This window comes from Xiphias gladius, chromosome 21 (assembly GCF_016859285.1).
Source record: "Xiphias gladius isolate SHS-SW01 ecotype Sanya breed wild chromosome 21, ASM1685928v1, whole genome shotgun sequence".
Classification (NCBI taxonomy): Eukaryota; Metazoa; Chordata; class Actinopteri; order Istiophoriformes; family Xiphiidae; genus Xiphias; species Xiphias gladius.
The window spans coordinates 32,026,481-32,039,868 of record NC_053420.1 but is presented as its reverse complement, the minus strand read 5'-3'; the positions used below and the strand labels follow the sequence as shown (position 1 = coordinate 32,039,868).

Here is a 13,388-nt window from a genome sequence, read left to right as displayed (position 1 = left end):
TTTCACACTGTACATGTCCTCACACACTAGTTTTGATTGCGTTTCCAGCAATCTTTGAAAATTTGCCTTCAAATCAACAATTTTCTGTCATCTGTTTCTTTGAGTGGAATGACTACAATGTATGTTGAAAAAGATTTTCAGGGGTGTATGACAGCTCACTCTTTCTTGCTCTGTCTCTGTTTTTCTCTTTTCTTCTGTCTTTCTTCCAGTGGCCATTATGTTGAAGGATGATTACTTTGTTCGAGGAGCAGGCCTACCAGGTAGATTTAAAGCAGAAAAAGTGGAGTTTCATTGGGGTCCAAGCAACGGATCTGAAGGCTCTGAACACAGCATCAACGGCCATCGTTATCCTGTGGAGGCAAGCTCAATCTACCAAGCCTTGACATATCCAGGCATGAATCGTATCTGACAGCAAGTAGTTAATTTTCTTTGATAGGGTATATGGATGTAGATTTTGTGAGTTTGGAGAGCTCTTGTAGATTACTGGAACCTGAACCAGAAAAAAAAGAGATACGATTGTGTTTCAATAGAGTTTTTTTTTGTGTTGTTGTATTCACTCCAAAACAGTCAGTGTTTACTTTACTGACATAGCATCTAGTGGCCATTAGAGGATCTAAGAACAGTGCATCTAAGAACAGTTCCTTGGCTTCAACCTTCATTATGGCGTTGATCACCACACGCCTGGAAGAGTCAAGTCCTCAGTGCTGTCCTATTAAATCATATATAAAATAACCCTGTTAAGATAACAGGTGTTACTGTTTGCAAATGCTTCATAGCAGTTACACTGACCCTTGATTTTAGCTCACAGACTAGCAGAATAGGCTCCAAAATTTTAAGAAATTTTACTTTAATCTTTTTGCTAATTATCATATTTTGTGTCAGAAAATAGGCATATGCGTAATACAACACAGTGTACAACCTTGACCTTAACCAATTGGGTTTAACATGTCTGAACTTAACCATGCTTAAAAGACAGTTATGACTAGGTTGCATATGAATTCCCATTATCCCCGAAAATGTTTTTTTAATGAGTTTGTTTGTGTGTGTGTGTGTGTGTGTGTGTGTGTGTGTGTGTGTGTGTGTGTGTGTGTGTGTGTGTGTGTGTGTGTGGCAGCAATTCAGTAAAATTATAAAATTATTTTTATTAAACATATGTCAAAGGTCACTGTGAGTGTTCATAATTCAGTCTCAGTCCATTACAGATTGGGCAAATTTAATTCCCAAAACTGAAATCAGCTGTTCTTTGCTTGCTACATTCGTTAATTGAAGAGAAAGTTGGCCAAATTGAGAAGATGTTCATCCACTTCTTTGGAATAGCCCTGCAGTTTCATCATTAGCATACCTAGATAAACCTAACTCTTCTAAATGATATTCAAAATAAACATATTAGTTTAAATGCCAGTCTTATATATACATACATGGATTTGTCTTTAGGTTCAAGCAAATATTGTGTGTAATGATTTCTTTAAAATAGTGGGAATCCTCATTTTCGTTTTTGTGTATGGGTAATAAACTATGCGAATAAAGTTGGTAAAGAACATTTAGCCAATATTAAAGCCCTGTAAATAAATTCAAGAAAAACAATATACAGGTGGCATAACCCAACAACTAGTGAATAGTCTTGCCTGTAAAGACCAGTTATTATCAAACTTGATTTTTCGAATGAAGAGACACTATTTTAGCGTCCAGCTTCAGCTTCTACCAACTAAACTCTTTGCAATATGTCAAGTGTATAAATGAGTAAAAAATGTAAAAATGTGTGAGTATGGGTGTGTGTGTGTATATTTGCATTTTGTGTATGTGCAGCTGTCAGTCTCTTGAATACTGAAATGTCAGCCACCTCTCTGTTTGGACCTTTTCTAGAACACTGCTTCTTTGCTATGGCTGGCCAAACAGATGAATATGTATTTGACATTTCGCTGATCAGCACGCTTACAGATCAGCTTCATATTGTAATCTTCTCCTTCCCCTCCAAACTCTTTTTTTTTTCTCTCAAACCTTTCCACAAAGTTGCATTAAGGTGCCTCTGTCAAAGTGGTTGAGATAGCCCAGTATTGAAGTGATGCATTTATCCTCTCTATTCAGTTTAGAAATATTGCTTGCCAGGTGAGGAATTCAAAGATTTTGCTGAAAACACAAAACCTCCTATATGAATGCAGAGCGAAGCTTTCTCAGTCTGTGTTTTTAAATTGCTAGATTTATAATATGCCCTCACAATTGATTTAACCATGAGACCAGTGCAAGGAAAAGTTTCCATGTAGCAGTTTTATGAAGTTCCAGTGAAAATCAAGTCTTTTTTCTCATATCGACTTAGCCTCTCACTCAACTATACTATTTCTCGAGACACACACACACACACACACACACACACACACACACACACACCTCTGTCTTCTGCCAGATCTAATATTGGCAGAATGGCTTAGCTGAGATGACTCCTTTAAGGCCACAACTGACCCTGATATTTCTGCAGTGAAACTTTCGAGAGACACGATTTTGTACAGATGTTTTGTCCACATTTGTTAATTTTATTTCCAGATAAAATGTTATGAAGCTTGGGGTTGTAGATATTTGGAAAGTTTAATTATTAATAGTACCCAACCAACACGGGATTTTTGGAGCCAATGAGAATAGTGAATTTAGGGAATAAAAAAATGTCTATGTTGATAAATTGGCTGATATTCCCCAAATGTGTACATATATGAACACATATACATATATATGTTAGAGTTGACTCTGCACCACCTTCTGCTCATCTGTGATGCATACTCTGTTACATGTGCTGCAGACAGTGCTGCTAAACACTGGTGTTGGAGTGGGCTCTGCTGGACAAAATATGTGATGACACCATTTCTAAATTACCCCAAGCATCTTTTTATGCATTAGGTTCTATAAAAACAGTTTTTATATTTGTGCGTATCAGACAACATATACGAAGAGACTAATATATCAGTGATAGACCAATATCGATAAATTGGCCAACCAATTAATTGATCGAGCTCTAATTATTACCAAAGAGACATTTTAAAAGCCTTTTTAAACACTGCAAAAGTCTAAAATTACTCCAGTCACTGTCCAGGTTCCTTACCATAAGTTCTGGATTCCTGTAATGCAACTTTTCATTTATACAGTCCTTGATATGACTGACGTGCCCAGAATTCCCTTTTCAACCAATGAGTTGTCATGGCAAGATTTTAAATTTGCAAAAAAAATTCAATCAGATTGATATACATGATCATGCACAAGCCCACATAATCTTATTTTTGTTCAATGTCATTGATAAAGCTGGCATTCAAAGTAATGTCTGACTCAGTGAATATCAAAATGTAATGTAGAATCGAAATTAGTTGCTTAAAATAGAAATTAGCACTAATACTTAGGATAACATTTTTTTGCAGTCCCGATGATTTATGATTTATTATACTGTTATTACTATTATTATTGTTACTATTTCCTAGATCGGAACTGTAAGGTAACTGTAATTTCTTAGGTTGGTTCCTAGAAAGGGCTATGCTATGTGATACTAATGATATAGTGAAAATGAACACAACCTAGTTGGCACACTTCCCAATTAATTAATTCCAAGTAACTGCCAGCGTAACCTAAGTGAGTCTGTTACTCAGTACATAGCTGACCTGCTGTTAGAATTTATCTTTTTGTTTGCTTGTAAATAACAAGTAAGTATGCATATAAACAACAGTGGAGACCGGAAGTTACACTAAGTTACACAGATGAACGTTCGCTTAGGTCACATGGATCTCTATCACGTCTGTTTTCTATATAACTGATGAACAACACCACGATGTGGTCAGTCTCGATTGTCTTCTATGAATGTATTTGTTTACTTTGGGCCAAGCTGAAAACACACACAGGTAATATGTGTGACAGTCCTACATATAACAAAGCAGTAAAAAAGTAACCATGTTTAGGGTAAGTATTTCTTAGAAAGTTTTGATTATGGTGACTTGTGGACATAATCGTGACATAAACATGCACCAGTCAGAGCCACTTCTCTTCAGCTATATGTCTGAGAAGATTCTCAGCCATCCAGGTCATGTCTATGAAGGCAGCTGGATTTGCTTGAGGTTCTTGAAGATGTTTCATCCAAAAGACTTCTTCAGTTAGTTAGTTATAACTGAAGAAGCCTTTCGAATGAGAGGGGAAGCAGCTTCAAGGAACCTAAAGCAACTCCAGATGCCCTCAAAGAGCACTTTTAAATTCTGTTCAGCTATGTCTTCTCTACCTAGAACCAAACATACTGACACAGAGAGACAGTATATCCATGAAGAGGTTAAAAGTCCATTACATCTTCAACTGCTACAACATCAAACAATTCAATAATGTTCCAAGTAATTTAGTTAATTATGTTTTTAATGGATTGTTGTTACAGCAACATGATGGTGCAGTACCTTGGTTATAGGTTTAGTGCAGAGCAGAATTTTCTTTGATATTGGATGGTCTTGATGATAGCAGAAGGGCTGTACTTAAGATAAGACGGTATAAACATGAAACACATCAGTCTACACTGAGAAATATTGATGAATCTGGGGGAAAAAAAACATTTTCCCTGATATCTATAAATATAAAATGTAAAATTTTATAAATGAAAGAAAAACATAATTAAGATTGTTTGGTATTTTTAATAATATGCTCTGAAAAGGTGAATGAATATGATTTGAAAGTATGGGTTAATCTGGTGTGTATAAGTGACACGTGACTAGTGGCCCTAGCTCTGTGAGTATTTGAAAATCCACTCCATGCATTTGAGGGTTAAACAATGACTGTCTTATTGATGTAGTACGAATCGTGACATACTGTATATATGAATCCATATCTACAACTTCTGAAACGTCAGGTTTTCGTTTATATGACAGACAATCAATAAAGTTGATCTAGTCAAACTTCTTCCATTTACTAGTGTTCAGGGAGACCAGATACAAGACAGCTTTTACTGTGAAAATCACAAGCCACATTTCCATGTCCGTTTTTGAGCTAGCTTAGGTATGCTAGTGGCAAGCCTAAGAATGCTAGCAGTTAGCCTAGGAATGTTAGTGGGCAGCCTAGCATTTTTAATGACCGGCAAAGTCAGTTGCATATCCATTGGGTTTCTGAGGTAGGAATGTGAGTTGTCCACTGAGGAATGTTGGCTACCAGCTGAGTCAGTTACAACCAGTAGGTTACTGAGGTACAAATATGAGTTCTCAGGCTCATCAAATGAATAGTCATCTAAATGTTAAATGTTAAATCTAAATGTTAAATATTAAATCTATATGTTGGGGAAACTACTTAGTGAAACTTTACTAAGTTTTGGTATCTTTTCAGGCGAGAATGCAACCATTTAGATTAAAAAAATAAATAAATAAAACTTAGTTAAGATCAAGAAATCAAAATTGTAACACCTCTGAGCCTGGATTGGACCGCATAACATAATCAATGCAAAAACACAGAGAAGTATTGCTGATTTAATAAAATGGTATTACTTTTATTTTCGCAGTTTTATCATCTTTTTTAAATGAGACTTTCACCAAATTAATGTGTAAATCACTGAAAATGTCTTGACAATATTCTTATACAGAATTTGATTGTTTTCAGTGTACAAAAACATCTGTTACCTGTATGTGCATTGACAAGGGAAAATTCACATGATCAGACTGTAAAGCTCTCTCAGTGTGGTTTCTGATGGTGGTTCATACAGCCAAAGCATCAGCAGTGAGGGCCACACTTTGATAGCTGTTCCCCTGGTTCAATCTTATTGCCTGTCCGCTACATTGCACAATGTTATCTCTGCAGGGAGAAAATGGAAAACTAATATATGGACACACATGCATGCATCCATGCACCCCTATCTACAGTCTGCAGATAGTAGACAACACAAAGTCAAAAAGGGTGTTCATCTCAAACATGTATAATCACAATAAAATATTTTTTTCCATTTAAAGCTGTGATATCCTGACATGCATACATGGGTATATGCAGGGTTTTAGAAATACTGAGGTCCAAAAACTGAATTTGCTGGGGGGCATGCCCCCCTGAAAAAATTTTGATTGCCCTGAACTACATATGTGTATTTTAAGACGTTTTGATCACAAAAATTGGATAACAATAAGGCTATGGTTAGCCTTGGATTTGAATTATAGAAATGTGTCTCAAGCAGTACATAAACATAAGCAAAATGTCTTTTATAAAATAATATATTAATACAATAATACTATATTATGACACTGTAATTATGTTAGGTTTGTGTTGTCATTAAATTATGCCTATATGTTTCACTGTAATTAAAAAGAGCATATATCTCATACATCTCATATATTTCGCATATCTCTTTGGTAATGAGGTGTACACTGTTTGAATGTGATCAGGTCAGTCAGGTTTTGTTTGCATTGAAAAGCACAGGGACATAATGATAATCCGGTCTTGGGCACAGTGGGCAGTATCTACTCTTCTTCTCCCATCTCCATCTCCATCACCTTCTCTCTTTCTTTTTCTCTCAGTCTCCTCTTCTTGACCCCAAATCCCTTCCCTTCCCAAAGCTCAGCGTTTATAGATGCAGTCTTTTCATTTTTGTCTGTGAGTGAAGAAAGTACAGGGTCAATTAATATTTATGTGCAAATTTTACCAGCCTCCGCTAAAATAATCCTAAATAAAATTATATGGGGGTATCTCATTTTAACATGCTTTTCAACCCTTTACACAAACTGAATCAAAAGAAAAGTATTTCAACTTTCCTTGAAAGTTTATCAGCCTGACATTGGATGGATGGAACTAATGTTAGCTACATAGCCAGCAAATTCGTTCACTCAAGTGAAACTATCTAGTCAGCATTATGATGGATGGCCACAGATGAACATAGCATGACCACACAGGAGCTGTTCGTCAGATGATGTCTGAGGATGAATGACACTGAACTACAAGTGGTCCGTTTTTTAAATTCTCTAGTTACCTGTATCACACTTTGGCCAATTCAGCACCGTGTTGAGTAAAGATTTTGTAGTAACAACAAGATAATTCACTCCACCCATCCACATACAAGCAATGAGTCTCGTGATCAGATGAGAAGCCAGTTATCTTGGCGTTGTATGATATCTTTGCTGGAGCAAAGTAGAGTTATTTTTAGGCAATTATCTCACAACTTTTATTATGCATTGTGCAAAGGTCTGGACCTCCGTGACCTCAACAGTGGGTAAAGCCAGGCATGCAGATAGCTTCAGTTTTATTTGCAGAAGTTTTGAGATTTTCACTGCCGAGATATATGTTGTAGAAATGCCTGAATACTGGAATGGCTGAAATCAACAACCATTTTTATACATATTCCCTCAATTTCAGAGGCTCAAAAGTAGTTTGACAAACCAACATAATTATAAATATGAGGATTATTTTCAATACTTGGATGAAAACCCTTTGCAGTCAATGACAGCCTGAAGTCTGGAACCAATGGACATCAAAAAAGGCTGAGTTGAGAGACTCCTTTGAGATGCTTTTCCAGGCCTGCTGCCGCCTTCAGTTACTGCTTGTCTCTGGGTCTTTCTGCCTTCAGTTTTGTCTTCAGTAAGTGAAGAACATGCTCAATTGGGTTAAGGTCAAGTGACTGACTTGGCCATTGAAGAATATTATTGAAGAATATTCCATTTCTTTGCCACAAACAAGCAGGGCAAAGGCAACTTTCTATGCCTTTGCCCTGCTTGTATGTAGATCTTTCTGCCTGCAGTTTTGTCTTCAGTAAGTGAAAAGTATGCTCAATTGGGTTGAGGTCAAGTGACTGACTCTGCCATTGAAGAATACTCAATTTCTTTACCTTGAGGAGCTCTTTGGTTGCTTTCATGGTTTTTCAGGTCATTATCCATCTGTACTGTGAAGCACCATTCTATCCGTTTTGCAGCATTTGGCTGAATCTGAGCAAATAGTATAGAGCTATACACAGCAGTAACATCATTATTAAACACCAGTGACTCAGTTCCATTAGCAGCCCCACATGCCCATGCCATAATACTGCCTCCACCATGTTTGACAGATGATATGGTATGCTTTAAATAATGAGCTGTTCCTTTTCTTCTCCATACTCTTCTCTTCCCATCATGCTGGTACAAGTTCATCTTGGGTTCATCTGTCCAAAGAATCTTGTTCCAGAACTGGGCAGGCTTTTTTAGAGGGTTTCATGAAAAGTCTAATCTGGCCTTTCTGTTCTTGAGTATTACCAGTGGTTGGCACCTTGTGGTAAACACTCTGTATTTACATTCATGAAGGTGTCTCTGGATTGTAGACTTTGACAGTGACATACCTCCTTGAGAATGTTCTTCACCTGGCTAGATGTTGTGATGGAGTTTTTCTTCACCAAGGAAAGAACTCTGCAATCATCCACTTTAGTTGTCTTCCGTGGTCCTCCAGGTCTTTTGGTGTTGCTGAGCTCACCAGTGAATACCTTCTTTTTAAGAATGTACCAAATTTTGGAATTGGCCACTCCTAAAGTTTTCTGCTATCTGTCTGATAGGTTAGCTTTGTTTTTACAGCCTAATGATGGCCTCCTTCATTTGCATCAACATCTCTTTGGACTGCATATTGAAAGTTCTCATTAACATCTACCAAATGCAAATTCAAAACTTGGAATCAACTCCAGACCTTTTATCTGTTTAGTTTGTCATGAAATAATGAGGGAACAGGCCATACCTGGCCATGAAGCTGATTGTCAGTCACTCGTCCAATTACTTTTGAGCCTCTGAAAATGAGAGAGTATGAATAAAATGTCTGTAATTCCTAAATGGTTAATGCAACAATATTGTAAAACCCCTTGAATTAAAACTGAAAGTCTGCACTTCATTAACACCTTGATGGCTTTGTTTCAGATCCATTGTAGTGGTGTACAGAGGCAAAATTATGAAAATTGTGTCAATGTCCAAATACTTATGAACCTAACTGTAAATGTTGTAATAAATAAATAAAAGAAAAAAGATATAATTTTATAGCAGAACCCCCATGTCATCAACCAGTTCAGAAGCATTGCTTTGTTGAATGTTGAGGGGAAGATTTTATTTTCCATCCTGAGGGTTTTCCATCCCCAACCCTCAGGAGCCCCATGGATGACATCACAAGCATCATTCAGATGGCACGGCAGGACTCCTCAATTGCTTTGATTAACTGATCACATGGGCAAAAATGAAGATCAAGGCTACAAAGTCAAGTAGTCTGTCGATAAGGAAAGGAGTGCTGCAAGACAAGACCATCTTTGTCACTGGAAGAGAGCCCATCCCATGGCTGGCCGAAAAACCACTCAAAAGCCTCGGGAGGCTGTACACCAAAGACTTGTCCGACAGGCAAATGGGGAAGCTAGCCAAGCAACAACTTATGGAGGGCCTGGCAAAGATCTATTGAAGCCATCTGCCTGCCTGCCAAAAATCTGATAAAATCTGCAGGATGGATAGCCTAGCAAACCACTACATCTGAAAGTGGTTTCTTTTTATTTGGAAGACGCCACAATCCAAACTCAGCTTCCTGTTAAGGGCGGCCTCCCATGCCGCTGGAATCTCACCCAGTGGTTTGGAAGTGAAGTAGGCCGCCTGCTGTGTAACAACATCAAGGCAAGCCTCCAGCACATGTTATCAGGATGCAAGGTGGCGCTGACCCAGGGATGCTTCAGGTGGCACCATGATCTAGTCCTGGCTTAGCTGGCTGAGGTCCAGGAGAGATGCATGGTAGCAGCAAACAGCACCCCAGAAACAGCAAAGCCTACCCTAACGGTGTTCGTCAAGCCAGGCAGCACATTCCAAGCACCTGCACAAGAGAGGAATGCCATATTCAGACCTGGAAAAGAGTGGCAGATGTTGGTGGACCTCAGAAGGACCTGAGAAAGATCACTACAACCACTCTTCAGCCAGACATCGTCATGTGGTCTGCAGTGGAGAAAAGGGTCCTCATGATTGAGCTTCCCATCCCCTGGAAAGAGGGCATGACAGCAACCCATGAAAGGAAGCAACTCAAGTACTCAGAGCTGGCAGCTGAGTGCCATGAAGCTGGCTGGAAAGGTAGGTTTAACCCCGTGGAGGTCAGATCAACAAAGCAGTAGTCCAACTGCTCCGTGGTGCTGGCATGACAGGGGCAAACAGATGTAAAAAGATGCAAAAAGATGTGTAGGAACTGGGAGAGGACGAAGAGAAAGCCAGCTACTCACTGTGGCTCCGGAGGAAGAGCAATGGTTGGGGGCCAACACCCCTGTAAAGGCAGCTGCAGGGGGTGGCGGGGAGACAACCCAATACACCACGGCCCCCTCGCTGGGAGATGTACTGCTATAGGGGGCGAAACATCCGGGGAACGGCGGCTTCCATCTGACGACCCTGCAGCTGCACTAATGGCAACAGTGGAGGTGCAACAGGCTGAAATGACAAAGCAGAAAACAACACCTCACCTGTATACTGAGCTGAATTATTGTGTTCAGTGAAATATGACATATGACATGTTTTTATATTGTTCTATTAATAAAAATATACTAAATGTCTTGTGCATCATTTAATGCATATTTCCCCAACTTCATACTGGCAGATTTTTTTGAGGAAATATTTGAATCTATGCTAGAATGTAAATTAAACTTCTGTGTTTTGCCTGTTTTCATAGCATGATGATTTACCAGGATTGAAGAGATCAAGAAAAAACTGCTTATATAGAATCTGCGTGTGCAATAAATTGAATCCAAGTCAATCTAACTGAGAAATGAAGACATACTTACTTGTCTCCTCCTAATCTTGTTTAATCATTGTGGGGTGCTGGTACTATAGTGAAGGTATTCTAGAAATGATTCATTACTTGAGGCCAGTTGTTAACTGTTCCCTTTTCAGCTGACCTGAATTCAATGTTTATGTGATGTGAGGTGTGGTTTTCCCAGCTGGTTAGGATGGCAAAAGTTGAACTTCTTAATGTTCATGAAATCTTGAGAGAAGGCACAGACACATATCCAGAGTTCTGTAGTTCTGTAGGCATATGTTGTGTGTTGGGTAGATATGAATATGAAATTTTAGAGTCCTGTACGTGAATATGCCTTTGTAAGAGACATATTTCATTTTCAAGTAATCACTCTTTAAGTGTCGAAAATTCCTAACCAGTGACCATATGACCGTACAGTACATACTGTTTTTATTTTTGCATATTTAGCCATGCTACCAACATGGCTATAGGGATGTCACTGTCACTTTTTCACCACTTTTAGGTTCTGACTAAAATGTCATGAAAAATATTGAACGGATTACCATGTCAATTTGTCAAAAGCATTCATGGTTCCCAGAGGCTGTATCCCAATGACTTTAGTGATCCTGCAGCGCCTCTAGCAGGTTGACATTTAGTAAAATATCCTTAAAATCAGTGGAAATTTATTGCAGACATTCATAGTTCAGAGATGACGAACTGTAATAACTTTGTTGACCCACTGGCTTTTCAGCTAGCAAAAATCATCAGGTCAGAATTTCAGTTTGCCATATATTTTGGTTTATGATCAAAACCGTGCAGAACTAATGAGTCCCATCAGCCTCAGCTGAACTTTGTGTTTAGTGGCTGTTTACATTTGTGTGCTAACATGCAAAATTAAGAACAACTCCAATGTTCCTAAGTACAGCCTCACAGACCTGTTATGTTGGCTTTGTTGTTATACAATGAAGAGAGTGAGGACAGATCTACAATGAATTATAACAGTCATCATAGCAGTAATAATAAGATGAAGAATAGGAGGAGGAGGAAGAAGAAGAATAATAAGAGGAGGATGAGTCTAAATCACTGTCAGTAGCCCCATGATATGACTGTGCTGGACAGAATGAATTAGCTGGTTGTTTTGCTAAAATAAAAATCAAATATAAATAATAGTTCATCTTCTTAGAGGTACAAATGTTTTGTATTTGTCTAGAGGGTGGTATAGAGGAAAGTTCATGCATTTCATCCTGATGGAAGCCTGACTGAATCTCATTTTCACACATTTCGTGACGATCTGCACTTTGGATTCTTACTACTGCAGTGCAGTCTTCATAATGTGCCTGTTGGTACATGCTTGTTCCTTACCTGCATAAATCCAGCTTGCAGTTTTCTTGAGAGCATCATCCAAACAACCTCATACATGAAACTGCACTTCCTTGGGTCCTGAGCAATACTCCTGCCACAATATAGTTGTGTCCCCTAGCAATGCTAGAGTACACACGTCATTTTTGGAGTTGGCTGTTCTGCACCGTAGAAAGTAGAAAGTGCTGTCGCTGATGCCAGGATTTTAAGAAACCCTTGAACCCTTAAGAAAACCCACACGCGTGGGGGGGAATGAAACATGTACCTGCTTTAAATTGCTATAATTTGTCCAGGTGCTGCACTGCCCTCATAGTGTAGTTCCACCTTTTTCTTCATGTCAAGTAACATATAGAAAAGCAATGTTTGAAGCTTTCTCAAGAAATGCTCCTCCAAAAAATTTCACAGTTGATTCTTCACTTCCTTGGATCTTCAGCAATATACCTGCAAAGTTTGAAATCAATCGGATGAGTGGTTGTCTAGAAAATTTGAATACAGACAGACAGACAGAGTTTCCTCCCTTTATAGTTAGATAATCCTTGTGTAATCATGTCATAATAGTGGTTTTAAATTGATAGTTCTTCACCAACAACAATATGATTCCTTCTCTGATGATATAAATATCCACAGCAGATTTCATAAAAATCCAGTCTATAGTTTTTGAGAGGAATTGCAACATTTCCTTCACTTTCTTTTTCTTACCTTTCCATAGACTCTTTGCTATTTCTTTGCTTTCTTTTTATTTCTTTTCCCCTATTCTCTATTTTTTCCCATTCTTTTCTGTGAATTGTACTTACATTTTCCTTCTGTTCTTTTATTTACCTTTTTTCTTTCCCCTCACATTCCCTTTCCTCTCCTACTCTTGCGTTTTTCCATTCAATTCTTTCCATTTCCTTTCCTTTTCACTCTGCCTGGTACCTCTCAGCAGCTCACTCCGTTCCAGTGGGCAGTGGTAAGAGAATTGTTCTTATGCTTTATCTGAATTCTCCACATGAATGATGTACAATTTACCAGCCTTGCCATTTAGTAATTGTAGCCTAATAGGGCCTTGAATGGCATGATGAAGTAGGGTTCCACTTCTCCCCTACCTGCTGTTTTAAACAGTAATGCTCTGGTTAATATGCCAAGCACAGCACTGCCAGGCAGCACAGCACACATCTCTAGCTGGAGTGTGTCACCCAGCAGCTCCTGTGTGTGGGTATGCACAACCCTGTGTCCTGTACAGTCTCATTACACCGTTTTGTGCCTTACATTAAAAGTCAAAAATGTATGAATTCACCCAGATGTATTCTCAACCAGGAGTTTGTGGGGTTGATCCTAAATTGTCAAGCCAGGTCAAAGGTGGAACAACTAACAGTGGAAAA

The 13,388-nt window shown here is 38.5% G+C and overlaps 1 protein-coding gene across 1 annotated transcript in view; it reads left to right on the top strand.

The window, feature by feature from the left end:
- Positions 1 to 13,388, top strand: part of LOC120807313 (receptor-type tyrosine-protein phosphatase gamma-like) — a 207,253-nt gene that overhangs the window by 11,884 nt on the left and 181,981 nt on the right. Inside the window, exon 3 of the mRNA XM_040159103.1 lies at positions 210 to 358. Within this exon, the coding sequence (XP_040015037.1) occupies positions 210 to 358 (149 nt within the window). The remainder of the gene's footprint in view (positions 1 to 209; positions 359 to 13,388) is intronic.